The sequence below is a fragment of the Miniopterus schreibersii genome (assembly GCF_964146895.1).
Source record: "Miniopterus schreibersii genome assembly, chromosome: 18".
NCBI lineage: Eukaryota > Metazoa > Chordata > Mammalia > Chiroptera > Miniopteridae > Miniopterus > Miniopterus schreibersii.
In genome coordinates this window covers 14,398,478-14,417,520 of record NC_138121.1, presented here as the reverse complement: position 1 = coordinate 14,417,520, position 19,043 = coordinate 14,398,478, and the positions used below count along the sequence as shown (strand labels likewise).

The following is a 19,043-nucleotide window of genomic DNA, read 5'->3' as shown; positions in this document are numbered from 1 at the left end:
CACCTTAGCTCCATCCCTCAGTCTCTTAGTTGCCTTTGGAGCTGCCCCAGGGAGGCTGGAATAGGCTTCTGCAGGAGGCAGTGAGTGCCTTCCAGGTGTTCAAGCAGAAGCTGCCCTCCCGTGGTGAGAGACAGTGTCCAGTGGTTTTGTAGATCCCTCCCAGCATTCAGCTACCACACATGACCAGTATCAGCTCTGGGCCAGGCCCAGTGTCAGGAGGAAGGGAGATGTGTGGATGCAATGCGGTGGATGCCAGTGGTGGTATAGATAGCTCCTGGAGAGGCCTGTGAGCAGCTGCCACAAATAAAACCAGGGGTCACAGGAGGCTTCCCAGCTTGAGAGGACTCCAGGATCAGATGGGGTTAGAGAGGCCACTTGGGGGAGCAGGTGGTCAGAGTGGAGGCAACTACCTGGTGTGGGGCAGACAGACCCTAAGTGAGAGGTTCTTCTGAAGTACTGTCATCAGTCCTACGATCTTGAGATGATTCAGCTCAGTCTCATGCAGTAACATGTAATATGTCACCATACTGAGCCCTTCCAGGTGCACCTTCCAGGTGCAGCCCTTAACTTGCTGTGTGACTTGGAACAGAGCCTCTGTTAGTGTTTTTTGGCTTTGGAGGGGGTCTTGATCTGGGCCATTCCTTTCTGGTTTCCCATGTAAAGGTAGGTCCCGCCCCGGAAGGGAAGCTGTGAGAGTTGCTTGTGGAAGAAGTGAGTCTGGCTTCTGAGGATTCTTAGGTGGGCCCCAAAGACCTTTGTCCTTAGATGAGTGAGCCTCCGTAAATGGGGTCATTCCCAGTGTACAGTACCTGCCTGCAGCCCAGGTACCTATTGCCAGAGTCTGGACATGGAACCTTCTTTCGTCTGGACCAGGAGCTTCAGTGCTACCAGCCTGGAGTGGGCAGCTGGAAGGGAGCTTGGTCCCAGGACAATGGCCTCAAGTGCCCAGTGGGCCTGTTAGCACACTTGCCATTCTCCCCAGGACACGTTGCTGCAACCTTGGGCCCTGCTGCATCAGATTTCCAGGATGGTTTTCTTCCTATCCTGGTCCTCCAGCCCATGCTGCTCACAGCTAGTGTTTCTGGGTTGACAGCAGGGTCTCTACAGGTTACGGCTCTAGCCCTGCTGTGGTTTCTGGGTCTGGGCTAGACCTTGTTCCTGCCTTGAAGGAGAACCAGTTTTTCTGAGCCTGGGGAAGAGCACACAGAAGCTCTTCAAGGCCCAGAAGGCTCAGGTCAAGTGGGAGGACCCCACTGCACTTCTGGGGTTGTGGCAGGTTTTTAATGAGGAGAAGGCCAGGGCCTCATTAGTTCTGTTATGGGCCTCATTACAGCCACCCTGAATGTAGAAGGGAAACTGAGGCTTGACCAATCAAGGTATGCTGAGACCATAGCTTGATATCTCTTCACTTTCCACCCTGGGAAGGGCTCTGAAGGACTCTAGCAGTCTGCTGGGAGATTTGGATGGACAGACTAGCAAGGGTACCTAATCATCATGGTCTTCTCACCAGTGCCAGGCTGGCCCCCAGGGCTGGGATGGTGAGAATGTGGAAGTAAGCCATGGTGTTCCAGCAGGTGGCACCAGAGGGCATAGCAGAGGGACAGGGCTTCGCTAGGGACTTGACGTCTTGGAGGAAGTGTCTTCCTAAACTCCAACCTGAGATTTTTGTGGGCCCAAGCTGAATCTACAAGGCACAGGCGAGGGAGGGCCTTTGGGCAGAGGAATACAGACTGCCCCCCTCTCACCCCATGAGGGCCTCTTTGGCCTTGGCGGGCAGCCGCCTGTCCACTCCCCAGCTGTCTTTCTCTGGAGGGAGACACTGACCAGCTGGAACCTCATTCTCTCCTACTGAGGCCAAATGAAGGGAGGATTGGTGGAGTGGCTTTCTGGGGGCTGGGAGGCAGCTGCTGAGGCCAGGCAAGGAGGAGGAGGAGGATTTCCCTGCCTGCTGAAGTCTTTGGGAAAGAAGCTGACAGCTGGGCCAGTGTCATCTCCGCTAGGCCTGCTCTGCCTCCTTTCTCCCAGGAAAGAAGATTCTGGCTCTCATTAGGCAGGGGAGAAAATCAGGGGCTGCTGCAGCAACCTTATAGTTGACCCAAGGGGAGGAAGTGCTAGATCTGGCACAGGATCATCCAAGGATGGCCTAGCCTGGGTTAGAAGGGGGCCTTGGAAGGGGCTGGGGGTGTGTGATTGCAAGTGACCCTTACCTGGCTCGGTGCTTTCTTTGGTGCCCTTCTAGCAGGAGAGGCGGGGGACAGCCAGGGGATACTGCCTCCTGCCCCCACGTCTGCTGTCAAGGCTGAAAAGTGAGTCATAACTGGCCTGTTCCACATCATTGGAGGGATAGCAGCAAAGCCAAATGGCAGAGTTTTCCCACATAGCTCTCCTCTGAGGTGGGGCCAGGACCCTGAGGGACCTCCCTTGGGCCCTGACCCCAGCCCCACTCCCAACGTAAACTAATACCCTCATTTGGGGCACTAGGAGTTGGGAGGTTTAGTAAACAAATACTGGCTTGTGGGGATCCCTCTGAGAAGACAAGGCTAGATGGGGAGTGTAGAGCCCTAGGGCATGGGGACTCTGGGCATGAGTGGAGGTGTGTGGACACTGGCCATGAGGACAGAGCTCCCCTGCCTTGTGCAATGACAGGGCATGGTGCCTTCGCACTCTGTGCCTTATTTCCTCTGACAGCTGATGATGCAGGTGGTTATAGGATCAGTTGGATAGTACTAGTTTTTCCCTCCCTGCTCAGATGGTTGTGAGAGCGTAAAAGAGCATCCTTAGGGGTAATAGGATGGCTTGGGTGGGGGCTGGATGAGGTGCAGACAGGAGTTGTAAGAGGTGGTGTGTAGAATGGTCCTGGGGTATGTGAGATTGGGGAGGCATCAGGGGCAGGAGGGATGTGCTGTCTAGGGTAGAGAGGATGCAGGCTGGGGCCAGAGACCAAGGCACAAAGCTCTCTCTGAGGTGCCTCCACTTTGCCAGGTGTCAGGTCAGGGTCAGAAGGCTGGCCATTTGGGCCTCTTGGCTTGCAGCTGCAAATGGGCCCTGCCTGAAGCCCTCAGATTGAGAAGGGGGCCTGTCTCTTCTCAGCACACATCCTGTAGCCGACTCAGCCAGACTAGGGGCGGAGAGAGGGCAGCTGCCTGGCCCCAAGCCCAGGAGAGCAGAGGTTGTAGCGCTGGGCCGGGTGGGAGCTAGGGGAGCAGCAAGCAGGCGGAGAGTGGGGGTCAGGCCAGGACAGGAGCTGTGGCTTCTTCCTTCTGCCGCCTTCCTGGAGGGCCCTGTCGGGGAGTTCCCCCAGTGGCCAGCCCTCTGAGCTGAAGCCTGGGCCATCAACCTCCTTCTCTTTTTCTCCTTGGTATTGGGGGCTACTTCCTACCAGGGGAGTCTTCCTTGGATAGTGTCAGCACTGGTACTCAAGATATTATCTCAGGACAGGGCCTGGCTGTGGCTCACATAAAAGCTCTGGTGGGGCCCATGCTCAGTGCCTAATTCAGGGCAGCAGCCTCCACCCCAGCTCTCACCCTTCAATGGGAGCCCCACTTTGGCCTTGGAGGATGGGCAGGCCTCATCCAGCTCCCTTGTGCCTTGAATTCATCACTGGTGCCAGGCTGGAGGAATGTTGTGGCTACTGCAGCCTGATTGTGGCCCAGGGCCCTCCCCCCTCTTCATCTCATCCCCACATAGGTGACTGCACAGAACTTACTCCAACCCTTTTGTGGCATTGTCTTAATGGTTACCCCTTGCCAAGTGTGAACTGGGCATCCCCACCCCTCCCCAGCTCCACAGCCCCCCCTGGTGCCCATATGCTATCCAGAGCAGAGAGCTCCTGGGAGCCTTGGCCTGGGACTGACCTGAGCCCAGCCTCCCGTCCAGGTCTCTGGATCTCTTCCAGGCCATCCTGGGCAGACACCTGGCCCTGACCTCAGGCCCTACAGGAGGAGGCGGTGCTCTCAGGGCAGCTGTCTGCCTGCTCCATTGCTGCCTGACCTGGGACCTTACTCCAGAGGGTCCTTCCCACTGGCTCCCCTCTGGCCTTCCCTGGAGAAGCTTCTCCCCGCCCCACTCCTCATACTTTCCTCCCGGTGCCATCTTCCCCTCTCGCTCCATTTCCACCCAGCAGCCTAAGTGACCCTAAGGGGACTGGACACTCCCTGCTTACGTCCTGCTCATGATCCCTCATGCTCAAAATGAAAGCAAGACCCTCAGCCCAGCCTGCAGGACCGGCCTCCAGGCCCCAGCCTGCTGGCAGCACTGCCCTGGTTCCTTTCCCTCTGCCAACCCTGGCTGTGCTCGGTTCCTCGAATGCGTCTGTCACTCAGTGAATGCCTCCAGGTCTTTGCACACACTGTTCCTTCTTCCCAGAACACACTTTCATCTCCCAGTTCTTTCATCCCCTGCGCTGGCCATTGTGCCTCACCTCCATGCGCCCTTGGTTCCCGGTTCCTGCCAGAACACTGCTCACACCTGTTCCCCAGTCACTCATGGAGCATAAATTCCACCAAGGCAGGGGCCATGCCTGTCTTGTGCTCTGGTACTGGGGTAGGGGGCACACTTGGGCAGGGAGATGAGCCAGTGGCACTTCTCTGCAGCACCCTGGAGGCAGCATTCATTGTCAAGGGGCTGGTGGCCTGTGCAGGGTGGGGGCAGGACTTCCAGCCCCCCTGACGGGCCACCTGTTGTTGTGTGCCTCCCATAGTTACAGCTACATGATTGACAACGTGATCCTGCTCATCACGGGCACGCTGCACCAGCGCTCTATTGCAGAGCTTGTGCCCAAGTGCCACCCACTGGGCAGCTTTGAGCAGATGGAGGCCGTGAACATTGCACAGACACCTGCCGAGCTCTACAATGCCATCCTGGTGGACACGCCCCTGGGTGAGCCATGGTGGTAGAGGAGGGAGGAGGGTGGGCATCAGTGTCAGTGCCTCATTGTGGGGTTTGTGGATCCCTGGGGTGACCCTGACTTAGAATTTGAGGCCTGCCCACTGCTGCTTATCTTTATGTTCCACTTGACGTCCCCTCCTATTCCTTCCTCCTCACCCTACCTTCTCCTTTGCTGTTGCTTTTGCTGGGTTGGGTATGCTATCCCCAGGGCCTGACTTAGACCCTCTAACTTTGTGAAACTGGATGATTTCTCAGAATGCAGAGGAGGGCGAGCTCAAGGAGAGTATTTAGAGCCCAGGTCCGGTCCCTTGGACTCTTGGGAGTGCTGACAGACTGTGGCTCCAACCAAGATAGGAGTGGCAGGCTGCCCATGAGCAGAGGAGGGAAGCAGATAGCTTCACTCACCTCTACCTAGCAGGTCCCAGGGGCCAGGTCAGGTAGTGTCTGGCAGGATACAGGGTTCATGTTAGAGGCCAAGAAGGGGGAACTGAGAGCTTCCTACAGGGCCCACCTAGGCAGTACTGGCTCCTGCTTGCTGTGTCAGCTGGGTAGAAGGCCCTAAGGCTGTCACCAGCTAGTGTCCTCATAGCCAGAGTCCTAGTCCCCTGGGCACCACCTCCAGGAAGCTTCCAGGGTTGAACCACTGGGCTCCAAGCTGCACTTGGTCCTACCCAAAGATGTCTGAGCCCTACCTGCTGACCTCATCTGTCATCAAATCTCCCAGTAGTTCTGAGTTGTTTGTGGCTTCTTCAGTTTCTCCATCTTTAAAGAAGAGACAGTCCAGTGAGCCCACAGCTTCCCCTTGGGGTGGGGTGACTTTATCCTGCTCTGGCCCCTACTTCTAGCCCGACAGTGGCTCCTTGGATCTCGCCTATGCCCACTCATGTTGAACTCATTCCATGTCCTCAGGAGAAGGAGGCTAGTTTTCTGAATGTGGGCCGCAGGTCCTCCTAGGGGATGCAGAGAAGTGAGTGTCAGACACCAAATCCACAGTTGCCCCTCTAGGAGGGAGGATGTTATGGTCTCTTGTGCAAGCCTGTCTTTGGCATGGCGGAGCTTGGGTCTGCCCCAGCAGCGATTAGATCATGTCATGGCTGGCCGCCTCCTTTATAAATCAGTTTTAGGAGCAAAGAGGCAGGAGAAGCTCAGGTCAGTGTACATAGTCCAGAGTATTTTTTCTGTTGCTTCCAGGGCAATAACCATTGTGTATGGAGGGGGGAATACCCAGCCAGATGGACCTTGTAGCAGGGGCCCTCTGTGCCCTGCAGGAGCAATTGAATACCAGCAAGATTCTTACCTAAGCTAAGTACACTCACCCACCCCTGACACCCAGTCTTTTCTCCCCAGCGGCTTTTTTCCAGGACTGCATCTCAGAGCAGGACCTCGATGAGATGAACATTGAGATCATCCGCAACACGCTCTACAAGGTAGTGCCCCCCCCCCCCCGCTCCCCCTCCTGTGAGCAGTGGGGTCTTGGCTTGCAGACAGGCGGGCTGTGGGTGTGGTGGGCCTGTGATTTATGTGGGGTGCTGGGGCAGGGCGCAGCTGCACCAGGCTCTCACCCTGGGGGCTTATCTGCTCACTTTCTGGCTCCCGTGATGGGCACAAGGCTGCATGGAACAGGTTCTCCATCCCAAGGTGCCCACGGCAGGCCTAGATAAGATCAGCAGGAGTGGCGGGTGCTCCCAACTTGGCTTGTCAGAGCTGGTTCCTGGATGACTGCTCTCCCTGCATCCCGGAGGGTCACGGGCTACCACCCAAGCCATAGCTCTCAGGCTCACCCCACCGGGACTGTTGCCAGCAAGGACAGGCACGTGAGCAGAGGCAACAGGGTGCTCCGTTACGGTGCAGGGAGGGACCCAGCCAGGTGTAGCCAGGTCCCCGTGTCCCTGTCAGATTCCCAGGCCTAGTGCCAGCGCCATGTCCCATCATTCTTCTCTCCCACCTACTTTCTGCTTCCCACTGGGCTGTGGAACGGGCTGGTGACCCCTGGAGTTAGAGTGGGCTTGGGATTCCTAGGTCAGCACTGTCCTCACCTAGAGAGGTGAGGAGCAGGGCTGGCCAGGGACCAGTGAGGGACATTTGGGATAGACTGGACTGTAATTGTGGCGAGGGACTAAGCTGTGGTGCCAGAACCCCTGATGGGCTATAGCCAGGAACATGGGTCAGCAGTGGGCAGGCCCTGGAGAGGGGCTGAGGATAGCACTGGCTAAGGGCCCTGCTGACCTAACCCTGAGAACATCTGTCTATCTGATCTTTATAGCGAGGGTCCTCTCTTGTTCTGGTTGGAGTTTGGTGGCCAACTCTTAGCTGCATCCTAAGCCCAGGCCCTCCAGTCTCCCTGTAGGGGTCTGGGCCAGAGTGCAAGGAGGGTCTGATGGTAGTGAAGGACCTGCCTGGAGGGTGCAGTGGTGTTGGCAGGGGAACAGCACATGTAGAAGCAAGCATGGAACAGGGGCCAAGGGGCAAGTGGTTTGCTGTGGAAGTGCAGATTCCAGACGGACAGCAGGAGGTAGGTCTGGAAAAAGAAGCAGGCACAGGATCAAGTCACCAGGGCCTTGAATGCCAGGCCAGGAGTTTTAACTTTATTCTGTGTGCAGGGCCAGCCAATAAAGGTTTCCAACAGATCAGAGTATCATCTGAAAGCCCCTCTGGCTGCAATGTGGAGGACAGATTAGAGGGGATAAGACCAGAGGTAGGAAGACTCAACTTCTTTCATCCTCAGGTTTGCCTGAGGAGTTAGGAAGGTATCAGCCTTCTTATTTGTAAGATGAGGAAACTGAGGGCCCAGAGAAGTAGGGTGGGTTGCCTGAAGCCACTTGCTAGATACTGGCAGCACTGGGGATCACACCTGGCTCAGACTGTTTGCAAAGCAAGTGTTTTTATCCACCCCGCTAGTAGGGAAGCAGGCCAGCCAGTCAGGAGAGAGGGAGAGAGAGAGTGCTCCTGTACTCCCACCCGCCCAGCTGGCCTGTTGCCTGGATCCCTGCCCTGACACAGGGTGAGGGGTGCGGCTGTCCCCCCAGCCTCACCCACACCCTCGCTGGGCCTGACTGGTTCTACCTGGAGTCACTGGCGAGGGCTGCTTGAGCACCAGCTTGTAAACATTGATCCAATGCTGCAGGCACCATGCCAGGACTGCCCGCCCAGCAGGCAATGTCCCAGCCCAGTGGCCACAGATAGGAGATTAGGCGGACCCTCAGCCACCTACCTGGTGGGAACTGTAGGCAGCTGGCACAACAGCCATGAGCTGGCAGACTCCTCCAGGGCACAGGGTGGGGGTGGGGATGTGACCTTGGTTCCTGGGCCTTTGGGGTCTTGCCAGTTTCTTCAGCTGCCATAGCCTCCAGAAGAGAGTCTGGGTCTTTCCCAACAGCCTCCCTCACCCTGGGGTCAGCCTCTGCAAAAGCTGGTGGCTTCCCCCACGGATAGGAACTATAGACCCCACTGGATGGAGCAGGCCTGGGGATTTGGGCACAGCCAGCTTGGCTGGCCACAGGGAAGGAAGTAGGTGGGGACAGTACTAGAAGGACTGAACAGTACCCCCCAGCCACGGTAGGGTTGACAACTGTTCCTGCCACTCTCTGATTCGTGGGGATCAGCTGTGTGCTATGGCCCTCTCCCCTTCCAGCTTCTTACTCCCTGACCTGTCCTAGACTTTGGTTTTCTTTGACCCGAGTGGTCACCTCAGGCCTTTCTCTGAGCCCAGCTTGCCCAGTGCTGCTGGCCAGGATGGGCCTGGGCTTATTGATTCCTGGGTCTCATCTTACCTCCTCTATTGAGACAGCAGAGCTGGTAGCCCAAGTCAGCTGGTGGTGGGTACAAAGGTCTCTGCACCTTGGAGGGCAGACCTCAGCTTGGAAAGCTTTCCATGCCTCCCAGCCCTCGTCTCCAAGAATAGTCTCTAGCCTGTGAAGCCAGAGTCCCTGTGACCATGTCACCAGATTGGACACAGGGCAATCTGAGTGAAGGGAGCTCTCCAGGGAGGCTGCAAAACCATCCCCCTTCCTTGACATAGAGAAGTGTGGGGAAGGAAGCCTGTGCCTGGCTGCTTTTAAGAGCGTGCTGAGAGGGACCTGGGGCCTGGGGTGACCTGTCTTCTCCTCATGCCCAGCAGATCCAGTTTGCCTGGGCAGGAAGCGCATGGCTGGCCATTGTTCTGCAGGGCTGATGTGCATGGAGGCAATAATCACCTCTCAGCAGGAACTGGGCTGACAGTTTGGTTCCTACCGTGTGATGCCTGGGGGGTGGGAGGAGAAAGTGTTCTGTAAGGTGCGGGGCCAAGGGGGCCAGGGCACCCAGTCCAGGCCATCTCCAGGAACTCGGGAGTGACCTTCCCTCCCTAGCCCATTGACGTGGTTTTCTGAGGAGAGAAGATCTAGGGGAAAGGCAGGCAGAATAGTGGGGAAAGACAGAGTCTCCCTCTGAGCTTGGCTTTCTGTGGGATGAGGGTGTGGGGGACACTGCACCATGAAGCAGATAGTTGGCCAGAAATTGCTGTCACTCCTGGATTGGGGGACAAAGCAGCAGGTTATCATTGCTTGGCTGGTTAACGGTTGGAGTTTGTGGCTCTTGCAGGGGCTCTGTTGTGGGGGCTGCCATGCCAACCCATGGGTGTGATGTTTGGATTCACCATGAAAGGGACTGGGGAGGGAAGGGGGGCACTATGAGTAGGAGGCCTGGCAAGCCTCCCAGTCTCCCTGCTTGGGCTGAGCAAACCCCATGCTCTGCACAGGCCTACCTGGAGTCCTTCTACAAGTTCTGCACCCTACTGGGCGGGACCACAGCCGATGCCATGTGCCCCATCCTGGAGGTGAGTGCCTGCCTCTTCTCCTGCCTGCTGGTCCTCTGGGAAAGACCAGTCTAGGGGAAGCCCTGCCAACTGACTGGCTACTGCCTTCCTCCTCTCCCTCCCTGCCTATGCTCTTGCCCCACAGTTTGAAGCAGACCGCCGCGCCTTTATTATCACCATCAATTCCTTCGGCACAGAGCTGTCCAAGGAGGACCGTGCCAAGCTCTTTCCGCACTGTGGGCGGCTCTACCCAGAGGGCCTGGCTCAGCTAGCCCGGGCTGATGACTACGAGCAGGTTAAGAACGTGGCCGACTACTACCCGGTGAGTGCCCTGGCTGCAGGACCAAGGGGTGGGCTTATTGCCACTTGTATCCCCACCCCACACCCAACAGTGCCCTCATGCTCGTGCTTCCCACCACTCCCCTGGGCCAGGAGTACAAGCTGCTTTTTGAGGGTGCAGGCAGCAACCCTGGAGACAAGACCCTGGAGGACAGATTCTTTGAACATGAGGTGGGTGCTGGGCCTGCCTGTCAGGGAGGGGTGGTGGCTCAGGCCTGACCCTGTGGTCATGGCCACCTGCACACCATGCCTGCCTCTGTTCCATAGGTGAAACTGAACAAGTTGGCCTTCCTGAACCAGTTCCACTTTGGTGTCTTCTATGCCTATGTGAAGCTCAAGGAACAGGAGTGTCGCAACATTGTATGGATTGCTGAGTGCATTGCCCAGCGCCACCGCGCCAAGATTGACAACTACATCCCCATCTTCTAGCGCTCTGGCCCAAGGCTCCCCACAAGAGTGTGTGTCTGTGTGCTGTGACCAAGGCCACAGCTTACCTGCCTGCCCTGGGGGTAGCACATTGTCCTAGAGGCTGCCTAGCTTCTCTGATCTTCTGAGACTGCTCTTTGGCCTGAAAAGGGGCTGGGTACCTGCTCCCCCACCAAGGATAGACCAAGTCCCCCTCCAGATCAAGGAGACCCCCTCAGCCCTGTTTACAGCCACCAACATGTCTAAGAAGCATGTGGTCACTTTTGTGCCCTTCCCTAACCTGAGAACCCCTGGGGGCAGCGTGAGCCTCCTCTCCCTTCTGTGGGTCACCCCCAGAGCCATGGCCTAGGGGAAACAGTGTGTGTGTGTCCTTGGGGCATGGGGGAAGCAGCTGAGCATCCCTCTCCCTCAGCTCTGCCCCTTTGAACAATAAACTGCCCTGTCTAAACCCTGCTGTCTGCTCTCTCCTTTGGGCCCTAGTTCCTTTCCCAGACCCCCAGCTTCCCTTGGGTGCACCCTTACTGAGCCCACCCCCGCCTTCCTAAGCCTTCTATCTCCCTCAGTCAGTCTCAGTCAGCAGTCCCAGGCTGGCCCTCTCCTGAGCAGCCAGATTCCTCAGGGCAGGGAAGTCACTGGAGGATAGCTCTTTCCTCTGTTGGAAGCTTGGGTCCTGGCCCTGGAGAGCCTCCAGGCCTCCCTATTTGCTTCATTGAGCTTCACCATTCCCCAGGCCCAGGTTATCACCCCCATTTCACTATGAGGAAATCCAAACTTACCGATAAATGACCTGCCCAAGGTCAATGAAGAGGGTAGGTGTGAACCAGTCTATACCCAGAGCCTCGCCCCCCATGCTGAGCCTCAGAGGTTCCCCAGGCAGTTCCCAGTATGTCACACAGCCACAGCCTATCACCCCCTGCAAACACAGTGTCTGCCCCATTCTAGGAGAAATAAAAATTTATCTTTATTTAAAAAATGGCAATCAGGCAAGTAGGGTGTGCAGCCTCTCTGTGGCTTGGGGGCTTGGGGTGGGTGGTCAGGGTCCTAATTCTTGAGCCAGTCAAGAACAGTTGGGATTTACCCTTTGAATCGCAGCACTGAGGCACTAGTGCTGAGAAATAACCTGAGGAGGTCCCCAACTTACCCTGTCACTTCTTAGTTTGCAGAGGCACTGACTGTGGGAACCTGCTATACCTTGCACTGAACTCCCCATCCAGCTGGGTTCTCCAAGCTGGAGGGCGGAGCCTTGTGCCCTGGAGGGTCTGTTCAAAGGTCTGAAGCAGTAGAGAGGCCCAGAGGTTCACTGGGAAGCCTTAACCTCATTAGGCCTGACCTGGGGCATCCGCAGTGGGTGGGGCTGGGGTCCTTTAGGCCAGATGCTGGGGTCACAATGCCCAGGGGAGGGCCAAGAGCTCATGGGATCTTCTCTGATGGGACAGCTAGGCCATATATGCACACTGCTCATTGGGCCACTGTGGGGGAAGGACCTGGGTTTGGGTGTGGGTCTTGGGCTGCATCCTCAGTGGGGGTAGGGCCAGGCTTGCCAGGCCTCAGTGCTCTGGGCAGACAGGGGCTGATGAAGAAGGTTTGCAGGAAGCGGCGCCGCAGGCCCTCGGGCAGGTAGTAGTGGATGAAGTACATGAGTCCCATGCCACGGCCGGGGTAATAGCGGCGTTGCGGCTGAGCTGCCAGCAGTGCATCGATGATGGCATCTACAACCGGGCTAAGGTCTGGCAGAGCCAGGCTCAGCGAATGCAGGAACTGCCCGTGCATGTGCTCGATGTAGTCCTCCCCGTAGGCCTGCATCAGCTCTTGGGGCAGGCTGGTCAGCAGCAGTTGTTTGCGCTGCTCCCAGTTGCCCACATTTTTCACTGACTCTGGGGAGAAAAGTGGTAAGATCAGCGTGGAGTCAGCTAGGGAAGCCAACTCACCAGTGACCCGCCTCCTGCCAAAGCCACACCCATTCTTCAGGCCTGTCCCCGCCCCCAGATAAGACCATGCCCAAACCTTTTCCAGCCCCAGGCATTAACCTATCCCCCAACCCTGACCTTTACCTGTCTTGAAGCAGCCAGGCTGAATGACGCTGACCTTGACCCCCCAAGGCAGAAGTTCACAGCCGAAGGTGTCCATGAGCAGCATCACAGCTGCTTTGGAAGTCCCATAGGCCCCCAAGCATGGATATGGCATGTCTCCTAGGGATGGATTGAGGGTAGGACAGCTCAGCCTGGGCCAGGGACTCCAGCATCCTTTCCCATCAAGGGGCTCCCTTTCTGCTGCGGCGTGGGAATGCACTCACCTGCTGGGCTGCCAAGGGTCACAATGCGGCCCCTGGAACGGCGCAAAAGTGGCAAGAGTCCCTTGGTCAGCTGCAGTGTGCCAAAGAAATTCACCTCCATGCAGCTGCGGAACGTGGCTACTGGAGACAGCTCCGCATCCGCCACTACATCATTGAAGCCTGCATTGTTGACCAGTCCCCATAAACCTGAGGGCATGGAGCAGGGAGGGAAGCTGTGGGTCAGCCCAGCAGCAAACCCACATCCCTGCCCCTTCACACCCACCCAGCCACATCTCTCCTGGAGGAGCTGTGCCCACTGACCTGTGCTGGTGGTATGGGCCTTGGTGAACTCGAGGGCACGGCTAATGTCAGCTGGCTTGGTCAGGTCCATCTGCAGCAGCCTTAGGTGAGGGGAACAGCAGGCACGCAGCTCTAGGGCGCCGGGGCTATCCAAGTCCAACACAGTGGCCAGCACCATGAAGCCCATGGCATCTAGTTTCTTGGCCGCCTCCTTGCCAAAACCAGAGTCACAGCCTGGCCAAGGCAAGGCAGCCAGTGAACTCTCACTGTGTCCTAATCCAGCTTGAGACAGCCCCAGGATCACTGGGGTCCAGATGGGATCTAGGCCCCTGGACACCCAACCTACCAGCACTCAGCAGCCCTCCCTCCTTTCCTAGGCCCATCTTTAGCAGGCTGTGCCCCCTGGCTGAGCATCTGAGCATCAACTCTTTCACAGCTGTTATCTCCCTGACTCCCCATAGGAACCCCATCAAACATGGCTTATGAGCCCCACTTTACAGATGAGGAAACTGAGACCTAGTAATGCTAAGTTGCTTCCCAAAGTCACTTGGCCAGCAAGGAGTAAGGTCAGAACACTATCCCAGGTCAGTCTGAGACCTAGTCCCAGTCTTCATGTCCTTCTGCTTGCTTGATATTGAGGTTCCGCTCAAATGCTCGGTATTACTGCACAGCCTCCCCTCCTTGCTGCCCTTGCCCAGGCTTCTTCCTCCTACCTGGACACTGAAGCAGCCCCCTCTTTAGTCCTGTCCCATCTTAATCCCTTATATCTATTCTCTACCTAAGCAGCAAGAGGGATCTTTCCAAAAACGACAATATAACTGCTGTGAAAACTTTCCCAAGTCTCCCACAGTGTGTGGGATGAAGCCCAAGCCCTCTGCTCCCTTCCTCCAGTCCCTGCCCAACCTGAACTGACCTGCCTTCCCAACCTCAACACCCCCTACCATTGTTCCAGGCTCTAGGCAAGCCAGAGGCCCATCCCCAACTCACCCCTGACCCCCACCCTTGGAATTTTAATCAGTGGCAACAGCGGGGCATTCTCTGAGATCCAGACCACTTGCCCCCAGGACAGGGACAATGATGGATGGAGAAGAGAACAGACCTGCATTTTAATCCCCACACCCACCAAGTGTGACCTGAGGTCAGTTACCACTCTTGAAGGCTTAACTTCCTGTCCTTGGTATGTAGAGAGGAACTACCAGGCAGAGCCAGAGCGGGGGTCCAATAAGCCCCTGCCTCCTTAATTGTTCCCATTCCCATCTTGGTTCTGTGGCAGAACCTCCTCCCTCACTGGCCTTCCTTCTGAGCAGAAGCTGCAAAGCTGCTCTGCTTTCCCACTCCTGGACGGCTCTGTACCCGCTCCCTGCAGTGAGGCAGACAACACAGCTGGGCAGGGGGCTTTGAACTGGGCTTTGTGTGGCTGGGGGCCTGCCAGCCAGCCCAGGCTGGGGGGTCCTTCCTGGGCAAGTCTAGCTGGGGCAGGGGAATGAGCACATGTGTGTGTCTACTTGCCTAAGCGCCTCCCACCCCCACCCCAGAGCAGACAGCCTTTCACAAGGAAACTGGGCCTCCCAGAACCTTACCTCTGCTGTCCCAGCACAGTTAACAACACCTTGCACCCCCTCTTATCCACCTGCACACACATACCTGTACATACCTCCAACCTACGTGCAGTGAGCTGTGAACAACACACTGGCTAACTCCCATGAGACCCCTGCCACCCATCAGTGCACAGATAGGCACATAAGGCACCCATCCACACAGCCCAAACCCTGCCCCGAGGGCTAAGCTTCTCAAGTAGCCTTGGCCCGTGGTTCTCAGGGGCATTCTCAGGGAGGGGTAGGTGGCAGCTCTGGCAGGTGGGGCAGTGCCTGGTCACCTACTTGTCTCAGTCAGGTGGAGGGACCTCCAGAGTTTTTGGCCATTGGGAAATGGAGGCTTATATCTAATGCTTAGATGGGGTGGGTTGGGAAGCCCTCCTCCCCTCCCCCATCATGGGGCTTTGCCACCAGAGATGAGGAGCCCAAGTCACAGAAGGCATCCCTCCTCACACATCCCTCTCGGGCTCAAGGGTGGAAGTAAACAGCACCAAAGCCTGAGGTGACATCTCAGGAAAGACACTTGTGGATGGCCTGGCTCCTGTTGAGGCAGCTCAAAAATTAGAAGGCAGGAGAGGAGCTGCCCCATCTCTGGGGGCAGATCACAGTCTAGTCCCTACTTCATACCAGGAGGGTCTGTCATCTTCCTCAACCCCCCAAAACTGGAGTCCCCTGAGGCTTCACACTGCACCCAGAACTCAGGTCTCTCTCATCCAGCTTGAGTCCTGCTCTATCTCCACTCTCTTTGCTTGAAGCCCAAAGTCCTCACGCCACCCTTACCTTGCCAGTTTGGCTTCTTGCTCGGCATTCAAGGCCCCGCCTGAGGAAACAACCCATCTCACATCCCACCACTCCCCAGCAGCTAGACTGATTAGTGATTGTCCCCTATTCAGACCAAGCTCATTCCTGCCTCAAGCCTTTGTTCCACACCCTTTGTCTCAACAAAACACCTTCCATTCTCCACCTATCTCCACCCACCCTCTGAGGCCCTGCTCAAGGATGGCCTCCTCTGAGAAGTTCTCCAAGCTCCGTCTGATCATGCAGGGCCCCCTACTGGACTGAGAGATCTGAGAAGACAGTCTGGTCGCTACCCCCAGCTCAAGTCCAATGTGAAGGCAGAGCCCTGAGCACCTGTCCAAATCCAAGGGAGTTGGGGGAGAGACTAGGCTGCCCTCCCCCAATATAATGGAGCCAGTGCCCCCTGGCCTTTCTCCCCCTCCCCACTTCCGGCTGGGCCTCAGCCCCCCTTTCCCTTCCCTCGATCTGGTGACAGATTTATTCCCTGCTCCAGACAAAGGGAGCTCAGCCAGGCGGCCAGAGGCACCTGAGCCCAACTCTCTAAGGCCTCTTTTCTGGGCACAAAGGACCAGGAGGAATGGGGGTTGAGGTGCAGACTCTGGACTCTCCCTCAGCAGTTTGAGGTGGTCAGCTGAATACCCAGTTGCTTCCATTGGTGACCTCAAACTTTTCTGGAATCCAAGGACCCCAGCCAATTGGGTGGTACGGGTCCCAACTGCCGGTCTAAGCGCCTTTCTCTGGCCCCAGGGAAAAGATGGGGCATCCCATGTGGGGATGTCAGGCAGAGTTCAAGGGGTGACCATCCTATTAAATTCCTCAGAGATTGCTCTCTTGGGGAGGGGCACAGCATAAACCTCAAACTCCAGGAGACTCTATCTCAGCCACCAGTTTCCCCTGTGCACCTGTCCACTCCCTGCCTCATTTTCCCTCCAACACTCCCGGTAGCGGCAGGTAGTTAACCCAGACTTGGGGAGTCTTCCTACTTGGTTTGCTCCCTGCACTCAGGGGAGGGGGACTCTCCTACTCCAACGCTCGGGGGCCCTCCTTGCCTTGGCGTGCCCACAGGAGCCCTCTGGGTGTCCAGTCCCGCCCTAGAGCCTGGGATCCCCGCGCTCCGCGCCCCGCGCACTCACCGGTGATGAGCACCGCGCGAGTGGCCACCGGCAGGCGTGGCGGGCGCGCCAGGCAGGACAACGCGATCCAGCCGGCGGCGGCCAGCACAGCGAGTGCAGCCAGCGGGGGCAGCAGGCGCTGGCACAGCCAGTCGAGCGCGGCCAACAGCGCCAGCGCCGCCAACAGCGGGCGGCCCAGACGCAGGTCTGCGCGCAGTAGCTGCAGCAGCGCACGGGCAGCCACTAGCAGCCAGGCGCCGCCCGACGGCCAAGGCCAGCGGTCCATGGCTGCGGGCCGGGCTGGGGCGGGCCGGGGCGGTGGCTGGGCTGGGGGTGGTGGGGAGGAACTCGGGGCCAGGACCAGGGGCGCGGGGTGCACCAGAAAACCGGCCAGGGGTTGGAGGGATACTCGCTTTCTCGGTTCGCCCTCGGACCGAGCTTATAAAGAGCCCCAGGGGCGGGGAGAAGGCGGAGCGGAGGCGGGGAGGGGGCGTGGCATCTCTCCTGGCACCCCGCGCCCGGCAGGTGCCCCCGCCTCCGCCCCGCCCCCGCAGCCAGAACTGCTTTCGAAGAAGCCGGAACAGAAGTCCCCAAAGTTGCTGCGGGAGGAGGAGACGCCTGGCCGCGGGCCGAGCCTGGGAGAGGGCCGGTCCGTCTAGTAGCCCTCGTGCTTCTCACCCGCTCACCTCTGCGCCCCCACACGCGCTCCCCGGCCTCTGAACCGCCGCTCCCAGGTGAACACAGCCAGCTCACACTTGCTTGGGACACCTGAGGACACGCACAACCTGCTTTCCAAGCGCCGGGCACTGGCAGCAGCCGCTGCCGCCGGGCCGGCACGCCGCGCGGAACCAGCAAGCCCTACCCGGCCGCCGCTGCCTGCGCCGCCGGCACACGCGCCGCACTCCCACGCGGTGCGCGGCCGCGGGGCCATGGCACACACGCCCTGACGCGCGCTCACACCTAGGCGGCCCCGGGCCGCAAAACCGGCTGGGGGCGGGGGCTGGGGGAAGCTCGATGACCACCCCGGTTCTTGGGAGTCCTTGCTCTGTCTTCCCCTTTCCAGCGCCCCCCCCCCTCCTCCTGCCACACAAGTTTATGTGTTTGTGGGTGCTCGTGGGAGTCACAGGGAGCCAGTAGGTTTCCCATTACCTCCAGCCCATCCTCCTACCCCAGGGACTCCAAGAGCCAGGCCAATGGGGACACCTGGGGAGTCAGTTAGGGCAGCCCCTAGGACAGGGTGATGCCTACCCTGTTCCCATGACTCCCTAGGGGATAAAATAAGCGATGTGAGTGTGGGTGCATTTCCCTCCCTGTGTGTATGAAGGTTTGTGTTTGTGTGTGGCCTGGCGGCCCCCCACCCTGCCCACCCCCGTGTCTGGCACCTTGTGCTTGGCATTCATGCCGGGGCTCTGCCAGGCACTGGGAGCTGGTGCCAGTACCTGGCTGCCAGACCCTATGCTAAGGGCAGTAGGTGCAGCCCATGGCAGAGGGGCTCCCTGCCTCCTGTGGGCTTCTGGGCCTGGCCCAGGGTCTCATCCATTTCTGCAGTAGGTCCTGGACCCCTCCCAGCTCTGTTGCCCAGTCTATATTTTAGGTGCCCAGCCTGTTCCAAGGCATACCTCCTCCAAAACCTTTTCTGCCACCCAGCTATAGCCCCCTGGTGGACCAGGAGAGTCTCAGTGAGGGGGCTAGGAGCCAGACCCATCTAAGGGGACAGGCTTTGGGTGGACGATCCATTTCCTGCCTAGAGTACCCTGGTGTCCCAACCTATTTCTCCTATAAGTACAGATGACAGACTGGCCCTGGCCTTGGGAGTGAGGACTTGCTTGGAGAGGGGGTGTGTGCCTGACCTTGGCTACATGACCTTGTGTGCCTGTATTTGTATTCACTCAAGTCCATGGGCCCCATGGCTTGTCTGTGCACATATGGAATGTCTCTCCCTGTGCCATGACTCTGTAAGTATATTCGTATGTATTGTGTGTGTTTCCAGTAACTATTTCTTCTTTGGCCTGGGTCATCCTTTGGAAACTCAGGGAAACCTTTTTTCTCCAAATCTGTAGACTTCTGTTACCCTGACTCTATGGCCCAGACCCAGAGGTAGGCACAGGCCTGGTTCCCTGATCTGAGTTGTACACCCTGGATTGGTGGGACCCCCGCCCCCCCCCCCCCCCAGCTCTAGTCACCCTGCTGAGAGTCTGGCTGCAGTTTCTCCAGCTTCAGTCCATTAAAGACTTCCCTTTGGGGCTGGGGAGAGGGTGTAGAGGAGAGGGTGAGGTGGAAATCCCAGGCAGCCTTCAAGGTGAAGGTCACATAATAAGTAGTACCAGCCTTTGCCAAGAGCAGGAGTTGACAGGTAGGGAGGTGGAAGTGGGAAAGCAAGATGAAAACAGAGACTGAGAAACAGGGTCCTACACTGTCTTAGGAAGGAACCATGAAAAATCCTGACTCAATTGGAAGCCTGCAATAGGGAGAAAGACCTTTTTCTTTAGGGAATTGTCTTTTGCTGCAATGTATAGGATGGG

The 19,043-nt window shown here is 57.7% G+C and overlaps 2 protein-coding genes across 3 annotated transcripts in view; one reads left to right on the top strand and one right to left on the bottom strand.

The window, feature by feature from the left end:
- The window catches only part of ATP6V0D1 (ATPase H+ transporting V0 subunit d1), a 38,434-nt gene extending 27,538 nt beyond the window's left edge, over positions 1 to 10,896 (top strand). Inside the window, exons 3-8 of the mRNA XM_081118893.1 lie at positions 4,700 to 4,878; positions 6,235 to 6,314; positions 9,623 to 9,700; positions 9,825 to 10,001; positions 10,112 to 10,189; positions 10,286 to 10,896. Coding sequence (XP_080975019.1) covers positions 4,700 to 4,878; positions 6,235 to 6,314; positions 9,623 to 9,700; positions 9,825 to 10,001; positions 10,112 to 10,189; positions 10,286 to 10,447 — 754 coding nt within the window. The 3' untranslated portion in view covers positions 10,448 to 10,896. The remainder of the gene's footprint in view (positions 1 to 4,699; positions 4,879 to 6,234; positions 6,315 to 9,622; positions 9,701 to 9,824; positions 10,002 to 10,111; positions 10,190 to 10,285) is intronic.
- Positions 10,897 to 11,380: 484 nt separating this feature from the next.
- Positions 11,381 to 16,934, bottom strand: HSD11B2 (hydroxysteroid 11-beta dehydrogenase 2). 2 transcript variants are annotated; one of them, XM_081118891.1, is made up of 5 exons: positions 16,543 to 16,934; positions 13,038 to 13,250; positions 12,738 to 12,923; positions 12,496 to 12,633; positions 11,381 to 12,318 (listed from the first exon to the last, which is right to left on the bottom strand). In XM_081118891.1, the coding sequence occupies exons 1-5, from the start codon at positions 16,805 to 16,807 to the stop codon at positions 11,903 to 11,905; spliced, it is 1,218 nt and encodes a 405-aa protein (XP_080975017.1). In that variant the 5' UTR covers positions 16,808 to 16,934; the 3' UTR covers positions 11,381 to 11,902. The 2 variants fall into 2 exon arrangements, with proteins under 2 accessions (XP_080975017.1, XP_080975018.1); XM_081118892.1 differs by having other exon boundaries at positions 12,738 to 12,896.
- Positions 16,935 to 19,043: the final 2,109 nt, after the last annotated feature.